This window comes from Amblyomma maculatum, chromosome 5, assembly GCF_055883805.1.
Source record: "Amblyomma maculatum isolate TAMU_Amacu chromosome 5, ASM5588380v1, whole genome shotgun sequence".
In the NCBI taxonomy this organism is placed as follows: Eukaryota; Metazoa; Arthropoda; class Arachnida; order Ixodida; family Ixodidae; genus Amblyomma; species Amblyomma maculatum.
This window is the reverse complement of record NC_139348.1, coordinates 130,727,130-130,754,342: the sequence shown is the minus strand read 5'-3', so window position 1 is coordinate 130,754,342 and position 27,213 is coordinate 130,727,130. Positions and strand designations below refer to the sequence as shown.

General features: G+C 44.9%; 1 protein-coding gene across 1 annotated transcript; it reads right to left on the bottom strand.

The window, feature by feature from the left end:
* Nucleotides 1–9,244: 9,244 nt before the first annotated feature.
* Nucleotides 9,245–17,281, bottom strand: LOC146189551 (uncharacterized). Its single transcript, XM_084603289.1, has 4 exons — nt 17,135–17,281; nt 12,145–12,424; nt 9,883–10,002; nt 9,245–9,441 (listed from the first exon to the last, which is right to left on the bottom strand). Exons 2-4 carry the CDS (start codon nt 12,397–12,399, stop codon nt 9,307–9,309), a joined length of 510 nt encoding a protein of 169 aa, XP_084459415.1. The 5' UTR covers nt 12,400–12,424; nt 17,135–17,281; the 3' UTR covers nt 9,245–9,306.
* Nucleotides 17,282–27,213: the final 9,932 nt, after the last annotated feature.

Genomic DNA, 27,213 nt, shown 5'->3' with positions numbered 1-27,213 from the left:
ACATAAGCTTGCACAGGCCTTGCAGTAGTCTAGGTGGTGTTGGCTGTATACGTAAAAGTCAGTTGTCTAAAAGCCGTCGTCCTTACCGTGTCTTTGCAGCAAGAAAAAGGTTACGGAAAAATACGTGAATTCGTGTCACAGTTGTGACTCAGCAGTTTTCCGTGCAGCGTTCAGGATGGTGTCACCGTTTTGTTTCTCGTTCACTATCGATCTGTTTGTCATGTTGGCGATATAGATTCGAACTAACAGTATAGGTACCTCAAACGGTGTGTCGTTTTTATTGTAAGTGTAGTTGTCGATCGAGAAGTGAGAAAGATACTGCGCCATCCTTTGACCAAAAACCAAAGCAACTAAAGAGGTTTAAAGCAATGCCCAAAAGATTTGCGTCAATTTCTCACTACCGAAAATTCACGGAATCACTTATAAAGCGAAGCTTAAGCGTCCTCCTAATTTCTTTTTGTGCAAGTCAACGACATCAAATTCCGGAGTAACTTTTTCCAGCTGATGCGATTCATTTAGGATACACCTCAATATACAGAAAGTGATGGGGCTTCAGAAATTTGAGGAAGTATACAAAAAGCTGTCCGTCTACCATCGATCTGCTGGTAAGGTGGTACTCCAGACTTCATGGGCGGAAGAATTTAACACCTTTCAGGACTCCATGGATGACAGAGTGCCTCTTAAACGTCACGTGGAAGAGGAGCAGGGTTGTAGCGGAGATGCGGTCAATGTATCCGAAGCTGAGAGGAAATGGAAGCTTCTTGCCTAAAAGAGGGTAACGACGGCCCTAAATGCCATTTATTCGCATGTGGTCCTTCCTGCTCCGGCAGATGGACCGGAATAAGGTAAAGCTAGAAGCAAAATGAAAGGGAACACGTGAGCGCGTGACCTCCGCGCTTTGCAAAGCGCTGCCACCAACACAAGACGATGATGGGTGGCACCAAGGGCATACTCGGACAGAGCAGCCCGCCAAGCTTACTTCGGATGCGTCTTTACCACTGATTCTTATCACCTGTCGGTGACAGCGTATTTGAAAGTGTGGAGGCCACGCGCTCCCGTGTTCTTTTTCATATTGAGTTTAGCTGTACACAGACGAAGTGCCGTGCATGAGTGACAAGTATTGATATCGCTAGCATTCGCACCTGCCTGTGTAGAAACAGCACTGAAGGGTGCTCTTAAGCTCCATCAGCTTTTCATCGCTTATCTAACAATTCATTGTAGCAAAAAAGGAGGCATTGTTATGTACTGTCGTTTTGAAAGTATAAGGTTCAGTAATTTGGCTCAGTCCCCTGCTGATTTCGTAATAGTTTCGGCCATGGAGGGAATGGTCTGTAGCTTGAAGAATACTACACCTAGAAGAAACAAAGAAAACCATGAAACCGTTTTTGGCTGATAGGCCGGCATCTGGAACATAATGTTACGGACTTGTTCTCAAGCAGAGCACGGAGGAGGGAAGAAGGAAGAGGAAGAAGTGTGCGCGCCCGTTCAACCTTTGTTTTGCGGCACCTGTGTTGCTCCCCCCTGGCCGTGTGTACCTGGCGTACTGAACCGGCTAGAACGTCTCGGTCGCGACGCTAAGGGCGTAACAATAAGAACAAAATCAAAATTTTGTTCAAAAAAGGTTCTTTCTTTTGAGCACCTTTTTAACCCCCCTGTCACCCGTCCAAAACGTCTGAGCTGTTTGTTAAGGTTTGTTATTACTCCAGTTTCATAGCCAAAACGGCTACCTCGGCCAGTGAGCGAAATTCAGAACACTGCAGAATCTGCACTGAAGAAATGCGAAAGCCTGAGCGCTGCTGCTGCGCACGATATATTAACGCCCCTTGTACAGCTTTGCTGCTAACAAGGACGGGGCTGGTGCGGCACATTGGAAATTGCCTTTGCTTGGCGCGCGTTCGCTGCTGTGCTATATATAGTTATAATTGGTTTACAGGAAAAGAAAGATGCAGTATCTGTCACAATTTCTCCGGCATGTGCAAGTTTGGATGGTGCACCTTCGATCCTGTCGCGTGGCGTTGCTTGACGTGGATTCAAGTCTGGGATTGCAGATGACCGGAACGTTAGACAAGGAGAAACATCTCGCGAAATCTCGCGAACAGATCTCGCGAACAGATCTCGCGCACAAATCTCGCGCTTGCAAGATTTTGACCATGAGCCAAGAAAGGATTTCGCCTTAAAAGCCAACGAAAGCACAGCTTTTCCCAAGAAAAGGGTAGTTATAAAATTCTTCAGCGCGTGGCACTAGCATCCTGTTATTTTCTTGTTGCGTTCCTGCAAGCTCCAGCTTTCGCGTTTTTATTCTACTGACGCTTATCTCTTTTTTTTTTTTTACCTTCGCTGCTATAATTCTTGCTCCCGATATAAACAAAGTTATCGTAATTTTGTAACAACCACCATCAAGCTGTAGGCGACCTCAACATTCGTAAAAGAGCGTGACTGACCCCCATAGCTTGGACCTGGCCTGTACGTGCGCCTGAAGTTTGTACGCAAAATGGCTGCATACGCCTGCTGAAGCTGGCGGGGCTCTTATTTTTGTATCGAAAAATACTACTTCTGTCGGATTTACAAAGCACTTCCCCTCTCCGCCGAAGAAGCCTCGCTCGTTACGGCGATTAGCCTGCTGTGATCACGCGCATGCAGCGGCATTCTGATAAAGCCCTGCTGCAGTCACGCTTTTACACAGCATTGTCGATTATTCAATCTGTGTTGTCGGTATAAATAATGTTCTTACCATTTAAGGAGCTTAATTTCTCGGCCTGACTGGAGATGTATCCGGTTGCAACTAAGGAATTCAGCGACGAATGTCCCTCCGGCGAATGTCCCTCTAAGAGGGACCTTCATTCACCAGTTCACATGGCGGTGTGGTCGAACACTATAGTGTGAAAAGGCGTGACCGTGAAGTAGGAAGTAGGATGCCCCTGAGAAGATTATCACCGATATTTGCATGCTGCCAGATCGCGAGTAAGAATTCGTAACGGAGTTACACCAAACGCTTTTGCAAGGTCAATCTGAATTAGAGCCACCTGGTCACTTTCATCTGATTCTGTATCTAATAACGAGTGTGCAATATGGATATTGGTTTGCATACTACGGCCTCTAATGCCACAAACCTGGTGCATTCCTATTACGTGTGGGACTACCAGCTGCATACGGCCATAAAGGACCTTGGCGAACTTTTTGTAATCTACACTGCTGAGGGAAGCTGATCGATACCCTTCTAAAGTGTACAAGCGTTCACGTCCTTTTTGGTATGTATACAGTACGACCCTAGAATAAGTGGGAAGCAGAAAATCAGCGTTATAAGATGCTTGGAAAACTTTCAGCAAAAGAGGTGCAAGGCAAGAAATACTTTATAAAACTCGCAAGTGGTACCATTCTGCCCAGGGGATTTCTGACCCTCTAATTCAAAACTAGCAGATTTAACTTCGTCCATAGGTCCTTCTACTACAGAACGCTTCTCATCGTCAAGTTTGGGAAAAGCTTGGAGCAATCGACTGAAATCTGGTGTTACATTGTGGCCACCCCAACTCCCGAAAAACTTCCGATAAGAGTAAAATAAAGATTCCAGAATTCTAGGTGCGACACTGTAGGTAATTTACAACTTCCAATATTTCCTTGCCAAGAGCAGACTCTCTTTTATCTCTCTTGGACCGACCGCCAAGATGGCTATTCATGTAGAAACCTATTGGATCTAGACCTTATGAAAGCCCCCTTATATCTCGCAGTTGCGAATTATTGAAAGACTGCTTTAACATTATTGGTTTCTTCTACATAGGCACCGGGGCAAATTCTTTCTAGTTTATGTAGCTGAATTAAAGCACGCCCTAGCTCATGAAGGTGATGCCTTTTCAGTAATGAGATCCTTTGTTGAAGCTTCGATGGCCAAACTATTTTTGCCTTTTTTTTTTTAATTAGTGTGGCCTTTTAAAAATGGGCAGATCAATGCGCGACTATGTATCTCCCAGTCAAGCAAACACAGTACGTTGAAAGATTCTCTCTGACAGGAGATCTCTATTCAATTTTCACAGCTGTCAACGAGGGTAGCACACGAGCTGTACTTTCCTATCTGGACAGACACCATGCAGTGATGGCGGAAAAATATGGGCTGCACCCAACAACCAAAAACAGTGCCTAACGCGTCTAGTGAAACGTAAGTTCTGTCAAGTCAAGACCTAGAGGAACAATGAAAAAAAGTAAAATTAATATTCTCCTTATGATGTCCAACAGCCACAAGGCTGTACTCAGACGCTAAATCAATAAGTAAAGCAGCTCTAGGGTCATAACGCTTACTTAACACTGATCGATCTTCCTCCCTGCAAACACAAGTGAAATATTCCTAGAGCATAATTTCACGATCTGTGCCCAAATGGTCAACCAATAGCCACGCCAGGTTTTTTTTTTTCTTTCGCGCCACTTCCGAGTATGAGATAATAAAACAGCTAATTCCTCAAATCCCCGAGCTGCATATTGCAAGTCCGTTAGAACGTAGTAATGCTCTACCATAGAAACTATTAAAATTACGGAAGACACATGCAAGCATCCAGATGAAGGAGCCAACTAGGGGGCACTTCGAGGGCAGCGTTCACTCCCCACATCAAAGCGCACTGCTCTGGGAATAAAAACTTCTGATTATGTGGATTCAGCATGGCGATCCATCATTCGGCTTTGCCATAGACTAAATAGACCCATCAAGATAAACAAATCGTAAGGCACATCACACTTCTCGACCAGACAGAAAACGAGTTCTATATGACGTGATTCTAGTGTCCTTCTTTAGCGTACGCTGCAATATGTCCCAGAAAAATACAGAATCTCGGCACCGGGTTCGTGAGATACCGATCGTACTTGAGGAGAGCGAGGATAATAGTAGCGATGACAACGACGATGCAGTCAGTGATAATGATAGTTGTAGGCGTAATTCTGTCTCCTCAACGGTAGGGTCCCGCAACTTTTTTCTCCTCACTCGTCGCCTCTGAGCGGGTTAAACGGCAATTGTTACCGAGAGGTGTCTCTGAACGTAACCTAAAGGAAACATACACTCACTGAAGGCAGGAAATGAATAAGGGGAAGCTAATTGATTAGTGTTACCATTGTCATGGCGTCACCTCGTGGCTCTGTTCACGGCTGGTTTTGCGGCTAATAAGAATTAAGAATATCACATAATGCAACCTAAGGGGGAACAGCCCCCTGGAAAGATCTTGGTAGCTTATTTTAAAGTTGCGATTTCTAAATAAAATAAGAAAAAAAGTTACAGTTATAGGATTCGAACAGATGTTTTATTCACTTAGTGCTCAGGTAAGTAGTGTCAATCCATTACGCCAATGAATTGTTTTAATTTATTACAGTCTTGACAGCACAAACAAACATAAAATACATTTACATGGCAATAAAAGCAACAATCACTTTCTGGCTACTGCACGATGGTAGAATGGATTACGGGATTTTAGTTTGTTAAGGACTGGCAGCCACTCAGGTTGAGGCTTTGCTGCCCGAACACTTCCTGTGTGTAGATGATGCTTTCAATGAAATACTGATAAGCAGGATGCACAATCATACGCTCATGTCTTACATCTCTTCGCGTGCGCATGGAGAGCAACATTAACAGGTCGCAAGGCACTTCGCCTGGTTCTGAGCATGGTAGAAAACGTATTGTGCTGAAAAGAATCAAAAGGACTACGCCACTGCATCAACGAGTGCGGCAGGCTTTAAACGCGCTCTTATTCTTTTTTACAATATTTGTGTTATCTGTCGCCAGGTGACGCTGCTCAGAGGACCCTACCCTGCTCAGAGGAACGTGTAAAGGGTGACAAGAGAGTTTTGGTTGGAGCCTTCCCAGGGAGAACAATGAGGGCAGTGCTGAAGGGAGTAAAAATAGGCTGTTGAAGAATTCCGCAGAGCGCAGTGTGGTAATAGTAGCCGCGGGGCTAAACGATGTCCTAAATGGTGTCGCTGCAGGAGTGGTGGAAAGTTTAGCTAAGGGAGTTGACGAGATCAGGGAGATAGCACAGCAAACGCAGATTTGTATGCACAGTACCAGAGGTGCCAGGATTGAACGGAAAGCTGGAAAAGGACGTGGTGACAGTTAATCAGGACATAAGAAAGTTAAGCCTGGAGAAGCGTTTCGAAGTGGTTGAGGTAAACATGGAGGTACATAAAGCAGGTTTTGGTAGGACTTTTCAGCGAGATGGCATTCATTTTAACAGAAGGGTGGGAGCAGAGATCGGCTGGCGCCTGGCAGACAGAGCTGTAGCTTTTTTAGGGGGTCTGCGAGGACTCCGTGCACAGAGGTAGTTAGACGTGAAGCAGAAGAAAGTGTAATAATGGAGGCTGAGCCCCCAAAAATTGCAAAGAGTAGGTCGAGAAAGAAAAGTACAAAAAAGAAATTTAACACTAGGATCAGCTACATAAACATGCAAGGAGGTAGAAAAAGAGCGAAATGGCTAGAGATAGAACAGCAGTTGAAGGATGACAAAATAGGTGTGTACGCTCTTTGCGAGACTCATCTCAGGGATCTAGAAATCCGCCGTTTATAGAAGGCTACGTCTGGGAAGGGTGCAACAGAACGAGAACGGAAAAAAAGGGTGGAGGGTAGGTATGTTGATACACCAGGGAACAAATTGGCAAAGAATTAAATCATCTTGTAAAGAACATATCTGGCTTTCAGGAACAATTGCCGGCATAAGGACATGGCTAGGGGTAGTTTATTTAGGAACAGGACATCAATGCAGGCAAGAAAACAAGGATCTTGTTGAATGTCTCAGTGACGATATAAGCCAGTTTGGAAACGGGGCCAATATTATTCTACTGGGGAACATGAACGGCCACATCGACGATCTGGATGGATACACGGATTGTAACGGCAGGCTAATGCTAGATTTCTGTGAGTGACACGTTCTAGTTATAGTAAATAGAGAAACAAAATGTGAAGGCCAAATCATGTGGGAATTCCGCAACAGGCAGACGAGCATTGACTATTGTCTAACGTCGCAGGAAATTTATAGCTAGGTCACAAAAATGGAAATAGACGAAGAAGGGGAGTGTAGTCTGGGAAGTGATCATAAACGTATTAGTCTGCAGATGGGGCCCTTGATGAAAAGAGAAATGGAACTTAGACAAAACGTAAACACAAAATTAAACGACGATCAGATAGCGCAGATAGCAGCAGACATAGAGGAAGCAATAGAGAAAAGCCCCATGGAAGACTGGGATTATGAACAGGTAGAACTACTCATAAGGAGGAAAATTCAGGAGGTTAAAGTAGCAAACCGCTGGAATGGAAAGAGGAAGCCACGGAGCTGGTGGAATAATGAAATCAGGGAAGCTATTGAACAACGACGGGCTGCTTCAAGGGACCACCGAATGGCAAAGAAAGCACAGGTATCTCAGGAGGAAATCGACCAAAAATGGCAATCATATCGACAAAAGAAACTTCAGGTGCAGGCCCTCGTCCAAAGTAAAATAAGGCAGTCCACCGATCGCTGGATGGCTGATATACACGATGCCTCTAGAGGCGGAGCAAGAAAATTCTGGAACCATACAAGCTGGCTAGGGAACAAGAATCAAAGAAAGCAGGATCGGATTCAAGATAACGAGGGAAATCGTTTAAAGGGAGACAACGCAGTGAACTACATTACATCAGTTATAGCCGAATCATTTAAGAGCGACGATAGGGTAATCTCCGCAAATCAGGAAGCAACACAAGGTAGCAGAATACAAAGCAGCATAGAACTGACCAATCTTAACTAGAAAAAGGCAGAAACAAAATATTCCTAAAAACACATCTACAGGAATAGATGAAATTTCGATCAAGCTGATTAATGAACTCGGTCCAAAAAGTAAGGAAACGCTCTAGGCTTCAGTTTTAGCGCAGTTAAGTCAGGTGTAATAATTTTCAGCGGCTCAACTTATCAGGGCCTTAAAATACACGGCCATGAAATACCTAGGGTAGCAGAATATAAATATCTGGGGGTATGGGTAAACGAAGGATTGGCATACATTAGAAAGCATGAGCAATCACTTAAGGCCAAAGGGCGAAGGAATGCCGGGATAATGAAGCATAAGGCATTGTGGGGATGCAATAGGTATGAGGTTTTGAGGGGTATTTGGAAAGAAATTACTGTGCCCGGACTTACATTCGGAAATGCGGTTTTGTGCCTAAAATCAGAGGTACAGTCGACATTAGAAATAAATCAGAGATCTGTTGGACGATTAGCACTAGGCGCCCACGGCAAAACTACAAATGAGGCGGTACAGGGAGATATGGGCAGGGCATCTTTCGAAGTACGGGAAGCTCAGAGTAAAATACTATATGAGGAACGCCTGAGGAAATTGAACAGTAACAGATGGGCAGCTAAAATATTTAAATACCTGTACTTAAAAAGCGTTGACTCACAATGGAGGGAAAGAACTAGGAAACTAACTAGTAAGTATATGCTAGTCACAAGAACGGAGAAATAAAGAGCATTAAGCAACAGGTGAAAAACACAGAAGGTAAAAATTGGATAAAATAAATGGAAAAGAAACAGAGTGTGGAATTATACCGAAAGTGGAAAATGCACATCAGGAAGGAAGATTTTTTTGATAACTCAAGAGGCAGTGCCCTACTTTTTGAAGCTGGATCAGGGTGCCTTAGAACACGCAGCTACAAAAAGAAATTTAACAATGGAGATGACGCATGTGCTGTATGTGGAAACTCCAGTGAAACAATTGACCATAATATACTCGAATGTAATGGTATCCATCCGGAAGTTGATGCAGGCGCAATCACTGTTCCTGAAGCTCTGGGGTTTAGAGATAACAGTGGCCGGGTGAATAAACCGGCGGTGGAAACTAGCAAAAAACGACTGTAAGATTGGTGGCTTAAAAGCAGAGAAGTGACATAATGTTAGTATTGTAGGAACAAAAATTTAATAAATAGAATGATGGTTTAGTTAACCATTCTAAATCAATAATTAAGATATAGAGAGAAAAATGAGCATGATAGCTACCGCTACCACCCCGTTTCAAAGGGGACGCTCCTATATTCCATCCATCCATTCCATCCATCCATCCATACCGTTGAGAGAACGGAATCTCGCTGGTTTTAGCCATGCGAATAACAGCGTGTTTGATTGATGATGATAGTAGTCATACTGATGATGATGGTAGTTATAGTAGGGATGAAAATGATGTTGCAGTTATTGAAAAGAGACATAAGTGGTTCTCGCCATTTCTGCTCATAAGTAGACTTAAGTGCATCTTGTAATTTGTTTTTTATTTTCGCCGGTAGACCTGCTAACAGCCGAAGTGGCTATATTACAGGGCAGTCTACTGAGCCGCGACTTTCATGATACCGGCTTTCAACTTCTCCGCGGCTTCTGGCCCTTCAAGGACAGTCGCGAGCTTCAAAATCTCTCCAAGAACGGTCAGCACGTCCACGCTGATGCCCAGTTCCTCGAGAAGCTAGAAGAAATGGAACGAGGCATGTTCATTAGCTAGGTGCTAGATAGATTAGATAAAAAAGCTCGAATAAATATAGAAGGGCATGTTCATCAGATAGGTATATAGCTCGATGGATTAGAAAGATTGTTTAGATAGACAGATAGTTTATTTAGTTTTGTAGATACATAGTTAGTTAGATACAGATACAATATAAATATAAAGCTTATATATATATATATATATATATATATATATATATATATATATATATATATATATATATATATACATGTAATTTAGGTAGATGGATAGATAATCATACAGTGTAAGTAGGTATAGATAAATAAATGATAGCTGGCGATATTAGATTGGTACACAAGCAGACGAATGGACGGAGCGGCGGAAGGATAGACAGATGTATTGAAGGACCGGTAGATATATTGACAGACAATCATAACGAACCTTCTTGACGAAAAGCTGGCAGTTTTCTGTGACCAAGTTGTAGGCTGGCGGGTCGGCGCCCAACTTTTCGGCAGCAGTCTTGACGCGATCATAAGTGAGCTGATAACGGCCGCAATCCACCTATCGGTGAAAATATGAGCACAAAACAGTGAAAAAAGATGAAAATAACTTTTCCATGCGGTTCTACCTCCGACAGTTAAATATTATTTGAGCTTCTTCTCTCGTACTGTTCCGGTTTAAGGAGCCGAATGAAGGCGGTAGCTTTATATTTGTGCATAAGCTATGTTTGACATAAAATAGCTGCGATGTAATAAATACCAATAGCTGCATAAATACCTGCAAGAGCCAGCCTGCCTCAAGAGCACACGTGACAATGAACGAATAAGCAGTAACTATATCGTGTTCTTCTCGTGCCTCACACCGGCTATAAGTCATTGACGTAACATTATAGTATCATTGTTTAAATTGAAATCAAAGCTGCGCGATATAAGAAATTCAGATATAAGTAACTTGACTTAAACTACGCCATAAATTATGTGCACTAATGCTATACCCGTTGTATTAAAGACTTGTCTTAGTCTATTCACTTATCCGTTTGTTCAACGAAGTTACAGAGGGCCATATGCCACCCTCTTCTTGAATGTGCAACATTTTTTAGGTACAGGACATACCAGTCGAAGGTACAGAGCACTGACAACGAACAAAGAAATATTTTGTCCGTCCACTGGCGGCGTTCTTTCGCGAATGTTGCTGACCTTCAATCTCTGTCATGTTCTCATATCCCTCAATTCTTTCCCGAACGCTGGGCACACGAACGGCGCCTCGATTTTTTTGTATAAACTTATCTGTGACTATAAGAGTGTCAGGTCTAGATCTGGTGGATAAAATCTTCCTTCTAGCGGCGCTGCAAAAGGCAATTCGATCCCTCATTTTTTTGCAAATCTGCATCGACAGTCCCGACAATCTCAATCTCTCTCTTTTAGACTACAAGGTATAAAAAATGTCCACTCTGATGTCGTCAACCTATTCAGAAGGTGCTGAATCTTTAGGATCACTAACAAGCAATTATGGAGAGGCGCATTTTTCAACGGGAATTATTTGCGAACGCCGTTTTTTTTTCCCCCACTTTTTTTCGCGTATCACATTATTTCGCTATAACAATTCAACTTTCCTGCAGATCTGCCTTAGGAAGGCCCGTAGGTACTTTGTAAAGGCTTTTCGTATTTCCAAATCATTCCTCTGTGGTTTTCTATGGCAGTCTTAACTATGCGATGGGAGCAAAGGTAAAATTTTAAAACGAAGATTTTGCTTCATAACGGAAGACTGAACCAGTACCTCCAATATTATTATTTTATTATCTTACACTATTTTACAGTTGCCTTCCAATCCAAATTGACGTCCAGAAATGCGGGACATCAGTTCAGAACCGGGCTTTGGTTTGACTGCATGCATTTTGCGCACAGTCTCACCAACTGGCATGGTTCGGAACATTTTCTTGTAATTGAGTTTCACGGCTTCATCGTTCTTTGTAATTTTATAATCACTGCTGTGGTTACTACGTTCGTGTCTATCTATGTATATTTTCTCAAAATTCCTTTGTTGCTTCTGTGCATTTGTCTTCTGAGCAAATATATATTCATGGCAATGTTAATTATTAAGGTCTGCTCCTTGCTCAGAGGTCAGAAATGAATCAGAAATAAGAAATTTTCAAAGGTCTACGACGTATACTATCATATCTTACGGCTTGTGCAAGTGTTCGCTTGCTATGACATATCGCGAACCGCTAGTGTATATGTAACCAGTCTGCTGACAACTGCTGAACGCTGCATAACAGATGATGCTGCATACGAGAGCTCAATCGCAGTCATTCATTCAGTACGGCTGTAATGAAGGTGCATCTAAGTGTGCATAGCCCCTCCCCCTCTTCTTTCACGAAAAGAATAGGCTGCCACAAAAACATTCACATTTTCACGCGTTTCTTTTACACCCTGATCTAAAGACTAAGAAAAGGAATAACCTCGTTGCAGTAGACAAACTTCTTTTGGGATCACGTTAATAATATGCAATAAAAGCTCCGACTACAAGTATGTAACAGCGATAACATTCTCGGCTCCGCAAAAATTTCAATATACCTTGAGTTGTTCTACCCCAGGCTTGTGATTGTATATGTCGATAATAGTTACGTATAGTTCCTATGGTTAGGGACGTCACTGTTTGTCCATTCATTTTCTGTGAGGTAAGGAAAGCGACATGGTTTACTACCTTTGTTCCAGTCTGCCGCTCCCCGTCGTGGACGTTCATTTCGGTCACGACAACCACGGACTTTCCGTCTTCGCTCTCCATGGCCTCGGCCTTCAGGGCACGGTCGCTGTCCTTCCAGATGAAGACCAGTGCCCAGTGCTGGATCCAGTTGGGCAGCTTCACTCCGGACTCGGCAAGATCCTCCGCAACCCTGCTCCCACGCAGCGGCCTCATGTGAAGGTAGAGCTCGCATGATTCACCTTTCTCGGATGCCATGGCTGCTGTTCCTTTGGGTGCTTACCTAGATGGAGAGAAGGAAAACGGTCACGAAGTCTAGTAACGACGTATGTACAGCTTTGAACAAGGAGTGCCTTTGCACAAGATACTTTTCTTGTGCACTAAAAAGCAAAACCTTTGTTCACTGTCATAATATTGCGTCATAGAGAATGCAAGCAGAAGACCAGGCTAAAGCTTGTGTATGTTGGAAACCGGTTGAAATGGTATTGGGTATCGAACTGTGCTTTTCCATTATGCGGAAGGGAGGGGGCGGAGGCATACTCAAACCACAAGACCACCTGTGCAGTGGACGAGTAGGAAAATGCTAACTTGTAGCGCATTGGCGTTGTGTTATAATTATGTCCATTGCAGTGGCACTTGAGATTTGCCCAATGAAAGCTGGGCATTTATACCTCAGTTTGTCTTTATTTGTCATGTAAAAACCAGGTTTACCCATTAACCATTATTATAGGCGCTTTAAGAGTCCTCAGCTACCCTTGCGCAGTAAATGTCGACATCATCACAGATTGCTTGCTCAGAACGCACGCTGTCCTGCCTCATATGAGCACTTATACAAGTCTAAGACACCAACGTTATCTTTGGCGGTCCATATACCTTTTATGAAGGGGCACCAATCGAAGCCGAACGGGCCAGTTCTGAAAAGAAAATTGATATCTTCCAAATAGTCCTGGTACACCTCTGCTATTTGCAGGGATGTACAGAATAAAGTGTTGAGCTGAATAATTCTGTCGCGCTGCAATAATAAGATTCTAATCTCGGGCTGACGCCCGATATGAGTTAAGAACTCGTTATTGATGTTCTCGGTAATATTTCTTACGATGATTTCTTTGCAATCTTGGTTGCATGTTGGTTCTTTTATATGCAACCCACTATATTTACAAAAGTTTAGCAGGAATAGCGGCACATATGACAGTTATTTTATTTATTTATTTACAGCATACTGCAGATTATACGCCCAAGCTTATAAAAACGCAACCACCCACACACAGAAAAATTTGGTTGACCGGAAGGAAATTTCTTACTACACATACGCAATATCAGTGCGAATAAAACTGCCCCTCCAGAACACACCAGGAACGAACTGGATAAAAGAAGCAGGTAGACTATTTCAATTTGTCATTGCATTAGTGAAAAAATTACAGGGATGTACTTAATTCTGCTTATATGCTGAAATTAGAAAACATCGCGAGTTCCGTGCTTAGTTCTGTTACGAGCTGTGCGTTTCGGTGCTTACTTGCCGTTTCTAAGGGTCAAAATCGGATGAAGTCAAATTATGGAGGTCAAGGGAACGCATTTTAGAGGTGGCTCACTCAAATTTGGAAATCATCATAGAGTTGGCCATACTCAAAGTAGGTTATTGACACCAATTTCGGTAACTGCATGCAGTCGAAGTCAAATTTCGGAGGTTCAAGGTGGCCGAATTTCGGGGGTGCTCACCTAAGTTTGGACGCTCCCACGGAATTGGCTATTCTAGAATTACGTTAGACATCGATTTTTGTCCAACTCTGATGAGGTGGAATTTCATTGTGTCCATGGGGTTAAATTTTGGGGGTGGCCCATATATTTTTTAAGGAAGCCACTAAATTTCCATACTCGAATTGGTTTCGACATTGTTCCAGTAGTGACGAGATCAAATTTTGTGGTTCAGGGCGCCGAAATTTTAGCGTGGTCCATGCCATATTCCAATTAGATTGGGCACTACGCTTGATACTATTATATTATTTGCCCATGCAATGTATAATTGACAATTCTTGTGGACAAACTGCGATGACAGTCACTGTCCACACAGACTGTCGACGCCTACAGACGAGCTTTGGTGGCACCACAATGGGACAAGAAATGATTTCGCTTAAACTAAGAATTTCTACAACTTGGCCTTTACAAAGCGAGGGGCTAAGGAGAGAGCTTTAGAGTGGCGTTTCTGTCTGATAGTAAGATGGCGCACGCAAAGAATTAGGATCAAGTGCTAGGTTGCGATTAAAAGGAGAAATAAAAATTTCAGCCGTAAGAGTTTTCGCCCTGCTTGATAAGTTTGCATATTGAATTGGTGCGACAGTGCTCGGAATAGCTAAAACGTACTGCCTGGCTCTGAACGGTGTCTACTACAGAGGTCCAGCAATCGATTGCTGTTGTATGTGATATCTAATCTACTATCCAATGGGGAGACCAGTCGGGTCACCTGGTAATACAGGTCATCCGTCGAGAGGCCGCTGTCGAAATCTGATTCTTAGTGGCCAAGAAACAATGGGAACCGGCATACGAAGGTTTGGGCAAAAGTTCCGCATTCATTATCCTCACCTTTATCACCACCACCACCACCACCACCACCATCATCATCATCACCACCACCACCACCATCATTGTCATCCTCACCTTTATCACCACCACCACCACCACCACCACCAACACCACCACCACCACCACCACCACCACCATCATCATCATCACCATCATCATCATCAGCCGCAATATACCCCCTGCAGGGCGAAGGCCTCTCCAAGCTTTCTCCAAATATAAGATAATAAACTTCCCCTGCTCTGAGTATTGGGCCGAAAAGGAGCCTTGCAAACCTGACATATATACCTTTAAGCGCTCGTTTCATGTTCAGGCATCGACGTACTGGTAGCAGTACTGGTGGGCGTAACCAGAGTGGGGTAGCCACTGGAGCCACCCTGGGGCCGCTATTGTGGGAAGAGGGAGAAAGATCAAGCTCGAAAGAAGAATGTATAGCAAGATAGGAAGCGCAGTTGGAGCGCTGCATGTTAAACATCTGTTCCCCAGGATTCACATTCCTGAGATAATAGCTGCAGTAGTACTAGTCACGGAAAACTAATGCAAGTGCTCTCTAACTATACATACGTGCAAGTCACACCCAACTTGAACTTGTGTGTGAAAAGGCAGTACCCCCATAGCTCTCACTCCCACATAACACAGCAGTGATAATACGGTGAGCTCTTTTTTTTTTCCTCCATGCTAATTTTTAAAGCCCTTTCTCCTATATGATACTCCATAAGTTACAGCTGTTAAAAGCTGTATATCTCGTCAAAATCTTGCAGCACTGTATGGGAGCTGGAGACGTGGTCAAAAAAGCAAGTGCGTTCTGATTATCTCGAAATCTACAGCTGTTTCCCTGTTGCGATATTCCGTCCCTGCGCGCTGGTTTTCGAAGAATTCGACTGCTGAACAGATATAGAACATTTTGGGAAATTTCGGGGCAGCCCACTTACGTAGTATAGATGATGAATGAATGCGATTGAAATATGGTCATGTCTCCCATGTTATAACCCTCCACGTTGGCACCCCTGTAACCTGCATGATTTTAGGTCGAAAACCTTGAGTCTTTTATGGTAAAAATATTGCATTGGCGAGATCTGTCCACGAGATTCCGCGGGATCTAGGTGGTGTTCTGTCTAACCACCACCATTTAATCACCAGCCGAGCGCGTTAACCATTAACGCCACGCCGGGCAAGATATCTTAGTCCCCCTTGTTCAGCGTTCCTGCCGTCTCCATGACAACGTACAGGCGCGACGATGATGCCTTCACTCCGGTCTCCAGGAGGGATATCGAGGGACTTTAAGGAGGGAGCGTGGCTCACGCCATCTGTCGCCAGCTATGTAGATCAAGCGCCGCGACTAGCGCGCGCCATCGCCTCCGAGTGGAGCTACTCACCTGTAATTCGGCATGGACTTCGCTGTCCTTCACTATGTGATTGATGGGGTTCTCTCAAATAAACACTGCAGTAGAACTAGGCCCAAAGACTTACACATTATCGCTCTTGAGGGGTTTTAAGTGCATCAAGAATTTTTCTCAGGGGCTATCATGTAAGGCGTACTACAGCGACCGTGACGCAGGCAATGAAGCTGGTCTCTACATCTCATCATACGATGCAATCTGGTGAGATTCGTCGACCCGTAAAGCTGGTAGAAAGTACCGGGGGTTTCAAAACAGCAACCAGCTTTTTTTTCCCCGCTCCACTTTTAGTGAAATGGCTTCGCATTACCATCCCGACGGCTGCGCACGTTTTCTGTGTGACGTGTTAGAGAGTGTAAGGAGTTCACTAGGACAATGCACACAACACACGCAAATAAATGACTAATGTAGTGTAGTGGGTAAACAATGTTTAATGGATACGTTTTCTAGAGAAAATGTTTGTCGTAGATTTTCCTCACGGCGCAGTCGGAATCCTGAATCTATGAAATCCCAAGAAATAATCAGTTACAATTTGCCCATTACAAATATTACCACAATCATCAATCATTACAAATATGCCATTTTCTTAAACGATGAGTGCGTTGTTAGCAGCATATAGCACATAGTTTTCCTCACTGTATCTTCTGCCCTTAAGCCATAATAAAATGCGGAAACAGGGCGGAGCACGGAGAGCGAACAGATTCCAGCAATTCTTCCCACATCATATTGATTCCTCATTAAAATAACTAAGTACATGAGCTACTCACGCGCAAACCTTTCTGTACGGATTTTTTTCTCAACATTTTTCGAAGTGCGCCACAAAGAGGTTTTGCAGCTAGACAGGTGCTCTCACCGGAAGTTTTTCTCTGGCTCTGTGTTGTCACTGTGTTTTCTTGTGTTACTCATCTTCTATTCCAAAACATTTTGATACCCCTGTGAAGAGAACCGCGCCGTTATATTCGTAAAAACAAAGTTTGCGTCCACCGTCTTGCAGGAATAGATACAGCCTTTTTAACACTTACCGACGTTGTGAGCCGACAAATGAACTTAGAAGCTCGGCGGGCGGATATGTTGCTTGTGGGAGTCACTCAAAAACTGACGCTTGGTGAAACATATCTCCAACCTATTTTTCTCTCGTAATATAGGAGTCGCACTGTTTATATTTTTTCCTTGTGCAACACGCCCGCTTGAGAGGATGTGATAAGCGCAGACGCACAAGTCTAGTTAGGCAACATACGCAGCAGTAATCGCGCCGAAGCAGGCTGCTCGTTACTCCGTCCGGTTTATTTATACTACGCTTGCCAAGGCCGCTGACTGAGTTCACGCCTGGAAACTGGCTGGTCCTTGCTGATTGCGCTGGAATAGATTCAGGCGCAGAAAAAGGCATCCAATTTTGCCTACTTATTTAAAGCAACCGCCAGTGGCAGGCAGCCTTGACAGGCTTCAATATCACACGAAGACAACGAGTAATTACTGGGGTAAAGCTTTCATGTACAAAATTCAAGATTTTCAATGGCATCGAAAGAGCTCTATAACATAGTGTTTAATACACTTATCAATGATGTTTCATTTTTCAGCGTTTATTTTTGCACAGTTTACGTTTCTGCTTTTCGTTAAATAGATCCATATCCTCCCTTTTCTTATTTTCATACAAGAAGTCATACAGTGAGATTAATGTTAGGTGTACCTTTTCGCAAATTTCTTTCAGAGCAATGGGATTCAAGGGGACCTTTTTTTTGGGGAGCATTTTCTAACCTGCGCCCGGCACAAGTAATCGATCGATGAGTACCTACGCCTGTTGCATTTTTGAAGTTCTCATATCTGAATTAGCCTCGAATAAGTGTGGCAAATAAAAAATATTGGAACAAAATCGACAATTTAATAGGTAAATAACAAGTCAGGCTTGTTAACATTAATTGTTACCTCACCATCTTGGGCGCGCCTAGCACAATATGAACATAAAGGTGGCAGTCTGGGGACAATTGGTGTCATTTTTCGGTATAGATGTCACCCTGTTAGGTAATGCGTTGTAACTTGCGAACTCTAATTGCGGGGTTTAACGTCGCGAAGGGACGCACATGACCAGGAGGGATGTCCTGTACTGGATATCGAACTGTGTTGCTAGGCGAGTCGATAACTTAACACTGTAAAAGAAAAACTGTAAAAAGTCAAGACAAGTTAGAAGTAGACACACGCATGCTCAGGCATCTAAATACCAACAGTTGTCAGTCATCGTTCATGTAAGTCCAAAACATTTAAACAAGGATAACTGGCTTTTGATTTAATTTATTCCTGGGGTTGCATTGTATGCTGCAGCGGACACCGGGTAAGATAGGGCCGGAATGCTCCAATTCATTCACGAACTAAATCAATACGTTAATTACTTTATACATTTTCACTTTAGTAGCTATGTTGTATTTTCAGAATTGGAGCTCGCCCTTCAAATAGAATAGTTCGGAAAAAACGTAATTAAAAAACTGCGGCTCGCGTATGAAGGCCCACAAATGTCACCCTGGTGGGCGGCTTCATATGATAGCAAAGTATGTGTGACGTATACCGCTTCACCAAGAGATTTCGTCGCTCTGCTGCCACCACCTGAGAACCATATACGGGCGCGCGGCGGCTCGTTGTCGGCTTCGCTGATAGCCGCCGCTTTGGCACAGAATGCGCGCAGTCATTGCTCTCGCATTCCGGCCATCAGCAATCCCACACTTGTACGCACGCCAAGGAACGCCACGCGATAGCCGTCGCAAAAGCGGGACACTGTCCACGACAGTATGAGCCATTAAAGGCTTTCGCCCTAAAATTAGAGGCTCTCTGAAAGCACACCTTTCCTATCCTATAATTTGCCTCCCATCGTTAGCCTCTTGTCGGCATTCGTTGAAGTCGTACATATAACTGGTTTACAGGAAAGGAAAAGCGCAGTATGTATCACACTTAATCCGGCAAGTGCGAGTTTGGACGGTACACCATCGCTCCTGTCAGGTGGCGTTTCTTGGCGCGTGTTCAAGTGTGGCATTGCAGATGGCAGGGACGCATCCTGCCTCAGCCAATCAGAACGCCGCAGAGGCGGGGCACACTTTGTCCACGATAGCATGAGCCATTAAAGGTTTTCGCCTTAAAAGATGCCAAACCTGCACAGCAGTTTTCTGACTCCCAATGCACCTAATGGGCAGGGTAATGCGTTAGCGCGTGACATCTGATGTGAGCGCTCGGGAAAACTTCATTTGTGTTGACGAACGGAGTTCATTCACTCCAACGACAATCTAGGTTTTGGCTGTGAAAATGAACTTTTTGGTATATTTTTCCATTCTTTGATATCGTTCAATTTGTTGTAATCTCGCTCGTAGTCAGGAGTATCGTACGTAATTTTCGGTCACTAGCGCTAGGAACAGCCTGCCTGCTCACCTGCTGCTTGCCGCCTGGCTACTGGCCTGGTTGCCCGCGCACCCAACATGCTCGTCCGTGCATCCGTTGACCCAAAGACGCCAGTGAAGCCGTTGACAGGAGCTTCGAAGTGAGGCAGCACTTTTGAGAAGATACTCGAACCCACGGGACCCTTGCACCCCGAGTAAAATACGCTACTCCTAGATGATAGAGGTACATTCGTAGTGCGTACACTGGTGGTCGTTCACATCATGTGGTAGATGACGACTGTATGCAAATGATTGGTTTGTGGGGTTTAACGTCCCAAAGCGACTCAGGCTATGAGAGACGCCGTAGTGGAGGACTCCAGAAATTTCGACCACCTGGGGTTCTTTAACGTGCACTGACATCGCACTGCGCACGGTCACCTTACTTTTCGCCTCCATCGAAAAGCGGCCGCCGAAGCTGGGATTCGATCCCGCATCCTTGGGAACAGTAGTCGAGTGCCGTAACCACTGCGCCACCCCGGCGGGTTCGTATGCAAATGAGTATGAGCTACACTAAACCGAAGTGATAACGCACCTAATTCACAGCTGACTACCGTTAACTCGGCCGTCATTTTTTGCTGCTCAGATTAACTTTTTCGGAGTTTTAAAACGATGAGTAGACGTCGGGCTTTCATTCGTAACACCTTTACAGTATCAACACACGACACGTAAGCGAAAGACACAGCGCCTTGTTGCCGAGAGTTTTTTTTTTCTTGTTCCGTCACATTAGGGCAGTTTTTCAGGCGCGTTGTTAAGCGTTGTTAAGCACGCAAGTTGTTAAGCGCGCAGTGACGTCGCGCAGCACGCCGGTGTTTTCGTATTTCGTTTGCCATCGAAAGGAGGTCAATGAAGCCGGAGCGAAACCACTTCCGTACGTGATCTATTGAATCAACTAATTATAACTGTTAGAGGGTGATCGATTAGTGTATTCCTAATGTAGGTCATGGCCGATCACAACCAGGAGGCCAAATTCTGTTCTGGGGAGGAATCGCGTTGCCATTTTTGGTAATCGGCACTGAGCCACAGATCAGTTATATGGACACTTGAACTTCTTATCCCTTGTGAACAACTAGGTATCGATATTCGAAAGCGGTACTCTTGCATGCAAAATAAATGGTTTTCTCGCTTCGCCATCTCCGTTCCAATAAATGAAGAAATGAAGGAGGTGCATTTGCGCTTGAGTTGGAGTAGTCCGGCTCATGATGATAACGACAGGGAGGTTACCTCGTGATCACCAAACGGAAGTGCGGGCAGCGCGCATACTGGTGACTGCTGAGCAGTGAGTGTTGCTCACAACTCGAGGCGTCAGGTATCTAAAGCGCATGCGAAACAGTTCCGCACGTTAAAAAAAATTACAATTTTCCAACGTGAGAAAGAGAAACTTATATGCCACTCCGAGAAAATAGTGGTGTGCTACCTGCAATAGGCTAGAGGGGTGGGGCTATAAAAAGTAAAATAAGTAGCCTCATAACGAAAGGAACAAAAGTTTGCTTTGGACCATTAAGCACGAAACACTTACGGACTCTGAATGACAGGTTCTGGCTTGGGTCGTTGTTACTGCGCCTTAGATAGAACAGGCGAACGGTCCTAATGCGGCTTTTATTTCTAGCGTTATCCGTGCATCTTGGCCCTATACAGGCATACGAGTATAGATACTGGCCCTAATGTATCTCAGTGCAGTACGAGATGTTAAGCAGACGTCGAGGTGATAAGATGCGAGTGCTGACCCGATGGAGGTGTGCCGCAGAGCGCCGCGTGAAGCGCAAGTTGAATGTTATCGGTCGATGACCAGAAGTTTTTCTCGGAATTGAAGTGACCTTATTTTCTTTCCGCTTCGCTGATAGAGGCGAAATACCCCTTTTGCATATTTTCTCAATGCTGTTCCAGGGTACTGCGTGGCTTATAGCGCTCGAGCACCGGCGGGTGATTTGAACATCACTTGGGACAAAAAAAGATGCCTAACTATCTTTAAGAGTAGATGCAGTAGCGTTGCCATATGTACAGGGTCGTCCACTTCTAGCTAGAACACGGTCACTGCTTTCAAAGCAACATTGTATCTGACACAGAGCAGATATCGATGTAAAGCGATGCAAGCACACAGAGACACGGATGTGCTGCTTCACATGGCCAGCCACTTTACTGCGTGGCCGGGTCGGATGCAATGACACCTTGAAAGCAGTGACCGTGTTCTAGCTAGAAGTGGACGAGGCTGTACATCAAGAATTTTTGCTACGTAATTACAGAGTCCTTCAATAAGGACTCTGGTACTACTCCTAAATAGAAGCGCTAATTAGCGCCCTTCATTAGAAGTATTAATCTGTATAGTACTAAAAAGTAACTAGGGTTAGTTAGTAGCGCCACTTAGTAGAGCTAAGTTCTAAAGCTAAGTAGTAGCGCCACTCATTAATAGTATTGCCCCGCCGCGGTAGCGCAGTGGTCAGGGCGCTGGACTGCTGTACCCACGCAATGATGGGGGATAAAACCTCGGCTGCCTCGGCCGCTTTTCGCGAGGCAAGAATTTCAGGTAGTCGAAATTTCCCCAACTTGGCCCTACGGCGTCTCTGATATCCTGAGTCGCTTTGCGACAATTTCAGGACGCTGTGCTAAGCTCACAACGCAGCAGTGCGCCCCTCTGCATGATGATTAAATTAAATTAAATTGGTTCACAGGAAGGGAAAGGCGCAGTAACTGTCACACTTGCTCTGTGGACACCACCCGAACCGCGCCGTAAGGGAAGGGAGGAAGGTAGGAATGAAAGTGGAAAGAGAGAAAGAGGAGCCGTAGTGGAGGGCTACGGAGTAATTTCGACCACCTGGGGATCTTTAACGTGCGCTGACATCGCACAGCACACGGACGCCACTTCGTTTCGCCTCCATCGAAACGCAGCCGCCGCGGTCGGGTTCGAACCCGGGAACTCCGGCACAGTAGTCGGGCGTCTTACCACTGCACCACCCCGGCGGGGCCTGCATGATGATGGTAAGAAGTGATTTGCCGTTGCCCAATGGGAAGCAGAACAGGAAGAGAAAGGCCCAGCATCTGTCACACTTGATTCTGTGGACACCTGAAATTTGATAGATTGATTTATAGGAAGGGAAAGGCGCGGTAACTGCCTCACTTGTTTTCTGTGGACACCTCAACAGCGCCGTAAGTGAAGGGAGGAAGGTGGAAGTCAAGTGGAAAGACAGAGGAGCCGTAATGGAGGGCCACGGAGTAATTTCGACAACCTGGGGCCGAACCCACGAAATAGTTCACTTTGGAACGCGTTCGCTTTCTCTCTCGCCGCCTCGCTCCATTGGTCGCGTGCCGCCACCGCTGGCGGTGACGCTATTTCACGAAGGCGGGACCACGGATTTCGTTGACGTCACGATACATGTCAATCAAATGAAAGTGAACGCGTTCGGTCGCTGTGTGTGGAACTCGGTAAGTGGCGTTCGCTTCAGCGCGAGAATCATGCTGTACGTGCCCCCCGTCGCCGCGCTGTTGTTCGCAGTGCTCAGCGAATGTGATCGGTGGCTTCGGCGGTCGCGCGCACATGACGATCCTTTCGACATGCCTGACGATGCCTTCCGAAGGCCCTTCAGACTGTCGAAGGGGCTTGTACGCGGGCTATGCGAAGAGCTAAAACCCCACCTTGGCCCAACGAGGAAACGCGCTCACAACAGAGCTGAAAGTACTCGGCGCACTGCGGTTCTTCGCTACCGGAGGCTTCCAGGCGGCAGTCGTCGGTGAGCCGGACAAGTTTGGCCGTCGCTCAGGCAATCGTGCGTGTCGGCACGGAGAAAAACTGGGTGTCGTTTCCTCCGACTCCCAAGGAGAAGGCCCGCGCCAAGGCAGAGCAACCGAGATGGGACCGCCCAGCAAAGCCGATTGGCTGTTCTCTGCCCCCAGCGTTCATCCCACCCTTCTCCCCCCAATGCCTACGTCAAATTGACGTCACGGCAAAGCGAACGCGTTCCAAAGCGAACTCTTTCGTGGATTCGGCCCCTGGGGATATTAACGTGCGCTGACATCGTACAGCACACAGACGCCTCTTCATTTCGACTCCATCGAAACGCAGCCGCCGAGGTCGGGTTCGAACCCGGGTTGATTGATTTATAGGAAGGGAAAGGCGCGGTAACTGTCTGGCTTGTTTTCTGTGGACACCTCAACCGCGCCGTAAGGGAAGGGAGGAAGGTGGAAGTGAAAGTAGAAAGAGAGAAAGAGGAGCCGTAGTGGAGGGCTATGATGAAGGCTTATAAAACAAAAGCAATCGCACGGCGTAGTAGAAAGATATACAATTGTGAAAACGTGCAGAAGAATATTAATAACATGAAGGAAAATTAGGACCATGTCCCAATGGGCAAATACAGGTACAGCAAAAATAAATAGGATAGAAAACGTTCTACATATAAACATGCATAGCGCGCAAACATTTGTTTGACGAGCTAACAGGTCCAAAGTGTAATAATAATTCAATTTATTTAAGGGGTCGGGACTACGCAAGTATCTGCATGGCTTGTTCGTGTAGCTTTTCTCGGGCAGGCTGTTCTGCAAAGTTGCGTGTATACTGGGGGTGGTGGTGAACACGTTTATTGATTCTTGAGCCTTATTGTCTGTATTGATGGGTCGGCTCGATATAGCGTAGGGTGGCCGCGGGAGCTTCTCAGCGACTCTTAGAGCCCAGTCCACTAGCTCCTTCTGTGCAGCTGGGTCCCAGCTGGACACCGCGTCTCCTATCGCTCTATGTCTGTTAGTTGCCAATTTCGGGGTGACTGGAGCTCAGAGCACATGTAGAGGATGTGTACTTTACGTTTTTACGTGTTTCTAGTTTAAAACGGACACTCAAGCAATATTTACACAGGTATCTTTAGCCCACCACTTTGTATAGAGAGACCCGCGCTTGGTGAGCGTCAGGGGACATTGTGAACGCGTGACGAAGGAACGTTTTCTAAAGGTTACAGATAAGCTGAAGACAGTTAACGGTTGCTGTGCCCCACACTAAGTGGCAATATTTTAAATAGGAATAGAAGAAAATTGTTAAGCAACTTCATTGGTTTTGGAATATCTCGTAGTCGACTCATAAGCCCTACGGCTATTTGAGCCAGTTTTGTTGCAATATGGTACACGTCGTGTTCCCAAAACATACTGGAGGGGAAACAACTCCCAAACACTTAAACTGTTAAACCAACTCATATCATTTAAGCTGCTTCATATCTTTGAACTAAGGTGTGCCATTTTTTGTGTGTGCCACGTACCTTTATTCTATAAAATTAACTTTCTTGCTAAATAGAGATTTGCGTCGTAACAGATATGAACTAGTGTACGCCCGCGCTTCTTTGTTTTACGGCTAACGGTCTCCTCCCAGGGTGGAAAGCAGATGCGACTGCTCCAAGACGAGGCCGTTCTTCCAAGTCGAATAACCAAGGTGCCCATCGTGGGTGGTGTTCTGCATTGTGGGGAATTTAGGGACGTTGCCCCGTGCTGGCTCCCGAGCAGTCCCAACATGCGTGCGAGTACTGAGCCACGTAATTGGCATTGGGATGCCTCGGTGCCCCTTCCCGGTTTGTGCATGAAGATGTCGAGCAAATAGTGTGTTCGGCCGAGGTAGCATGAGGTTTTTCCTATGTTGTGCCACTGGACATTTCGCATGATATATGTGCTTGCTGTTCGATCTTTTCTATGTAAGTTGTTCGGCATCTGCAGGCAATGTGCAGTGCCTTACTACAGGCATTCCCAGTAAATAGAGCACTACAGTACATTGTCGGAAATACGAAAAAGTATTGTGTGTATGTTTCTATCGTAAACGTCAAACTTTGTTGTAGTTCTGTAGTAATTGTCTGCAGCTCTGTAGGTTTTTCGGTAGTAGTTTTCTGATTTTTGTAGCCTTTTAGCTCCCGCTGTTGGCACGCTCCTGCTTTTCCTGTTCGCTTGCCCTTTATCGTGAAATATCCAGCGTCTCGGCAGTCCTAGTTCCGTGAAGAAAGGCACATGTCGTCAATGACTAATTTCCGTAAGGCAAACAACACAGCAGTTCATTGCCCTCAAGACCAGAAAGAGAAAATACCCTGACTGCTGGTACATTATATTTGTCGGTTACTTTGATATCTTTGCCTCACTTCTCGCGATATTCGCCCGTCGTTTGCCGTGTGATTGTGGTGATAAAACGTTTCAAGCGGTTACTTAATGATGAAACACATACAACAGCTCACTAGAAGAGCTTTTCGGCCCAATGAAATACTATTCAACAGCAGAATTTAAGTTTTCAGAGCTTGTTTTAGATAACACGCACTGCAATACTGGATACGCTCGAAACGTCACCGCACTTTAAGCGTATTTTGCAGCAAAACAAGCAAATCAATCAAAAGTTTTGCTATTTCTTCCATTGCTGTGGCTTCCTGTGACGTTATCACGTAAGTAAACTGCTGTACGCTGTCACAGCGTTGCTGGCAAGTAAGGCAGCTCAAAAAAGTTATCAAATCCATTTCTTTTGAGAGCAGCTCCCTGTGCTCTAGAATCAGCGTACACTCTATAGACATTGCATATGCTGCAAGAGTATAGGTATTAAACTGACAAAGGAGCGACATTGCAACAGCCCCAATATTGCAGACTTAAGCGAGGCTTTACAGCCACGTGAAGGTCATAGCCAAAAACGAAACTTAAGCTTAGAAGCCATTCCTATTCTGCTAGCATCTTTTTTCGGCTAGTGCTGCAAAAGCTATGACGAAGTAGAGCGTAAATGACGAAATATAATGAGTAATAGCTATTTAGGCGAACTTGTTCGGAGCCTAGCACGATAGATTTTTGGCGATTTTCGATTTCGCTCAGCATAACCGAGTGTTTGTATAAAACAAACAAATAAATATAGCTTTGCCTAAGATAGTTTCATTACCTCATGACTTACCATATACGAGTGACGATGACTACCATGCCCAGGGTCAAGAACAAAGTTAGTTTTAGCATTAATTAGGTCTGATCAAGCGGAGGTCAAAAAATGAAGTTGAACGCGCGTGGAGAAAGGCAAATTGGCGTAAATGTGCCTTCCGAAGCCTAAATGAGCGCGTAGGCTTAGTTAGGGCTAGTAAGCCTAGCTGAGCTTAAATTTTTATAAGGTAAAGTTGTAGTACGTCGCTGTCTGGACATAGATTGACCATAGTAGTGCCTTTATAAACTTAAGATTCGTTAATGCTAGCTAAGCCGTTGCTGTAGCTGTCCGTGCCATCCCTACCCTCTAGCTGGACTTCGCAACGTGTCAGCCACACCAAACGTGTTTATCTGCCCGCACTGTGCATCTTTTTTTTTTTCATTTTTCATCCAGACGGCGAAAGACTGAAATGATGTTCCCCTTCAAGCCATGCTCCACTCCAATCCGCAAGATTTTAAAAGTTTATAGAGAACATTATTTATGATAATAATGTATAACTTTGATGTTATGCCGCTATCCCTCATGTAATTCCCACATCTGGGGCCTTTGAGGTGTACTCTAAAGAAATACAAAAGAAATGCACGATGAGGAAGTAGGGCTACAAATAAAAGGGGTAATTGGATGCAAGCGAAAGAAAAACACACCATCAAATTTTACACACAAATTCCTCGCCCAATAGGGATGATCCTGTCGCCAGGCGATACAAGGTGTGTCGCGAGGTAAGAACAGGTAAATTGGTAAGCGGAATCGTTCGGTCTTTCCCACACCTGAAGCAGCGGGAGTCCGC

Bases quoted from the DNA above. Each gene is read 5' to 3' on its own strand.
- LOC146189551 (XM_084603289.1), bottom strand. From the start codon at position 12,399: ATGGCATCCGAGAAAGGTGAATCATGCGAGCTCTACCTTCACATGAGG. The intron at 10,003-12,144 runs GTAGTAAACCAT...TTTCACCGATAG, and splicing joins AGCGGCAGACTGGAACAAAG to GTGGATTGCGGCCGTTATCA. The intron at 9,442-9,882 runs GTTCGTTATGAT...CATTTCTTCTAG, and splicing joins GCCAGCTTTTCGTCAAGAAG to CTTCTCGAGGAACTGGGCAT.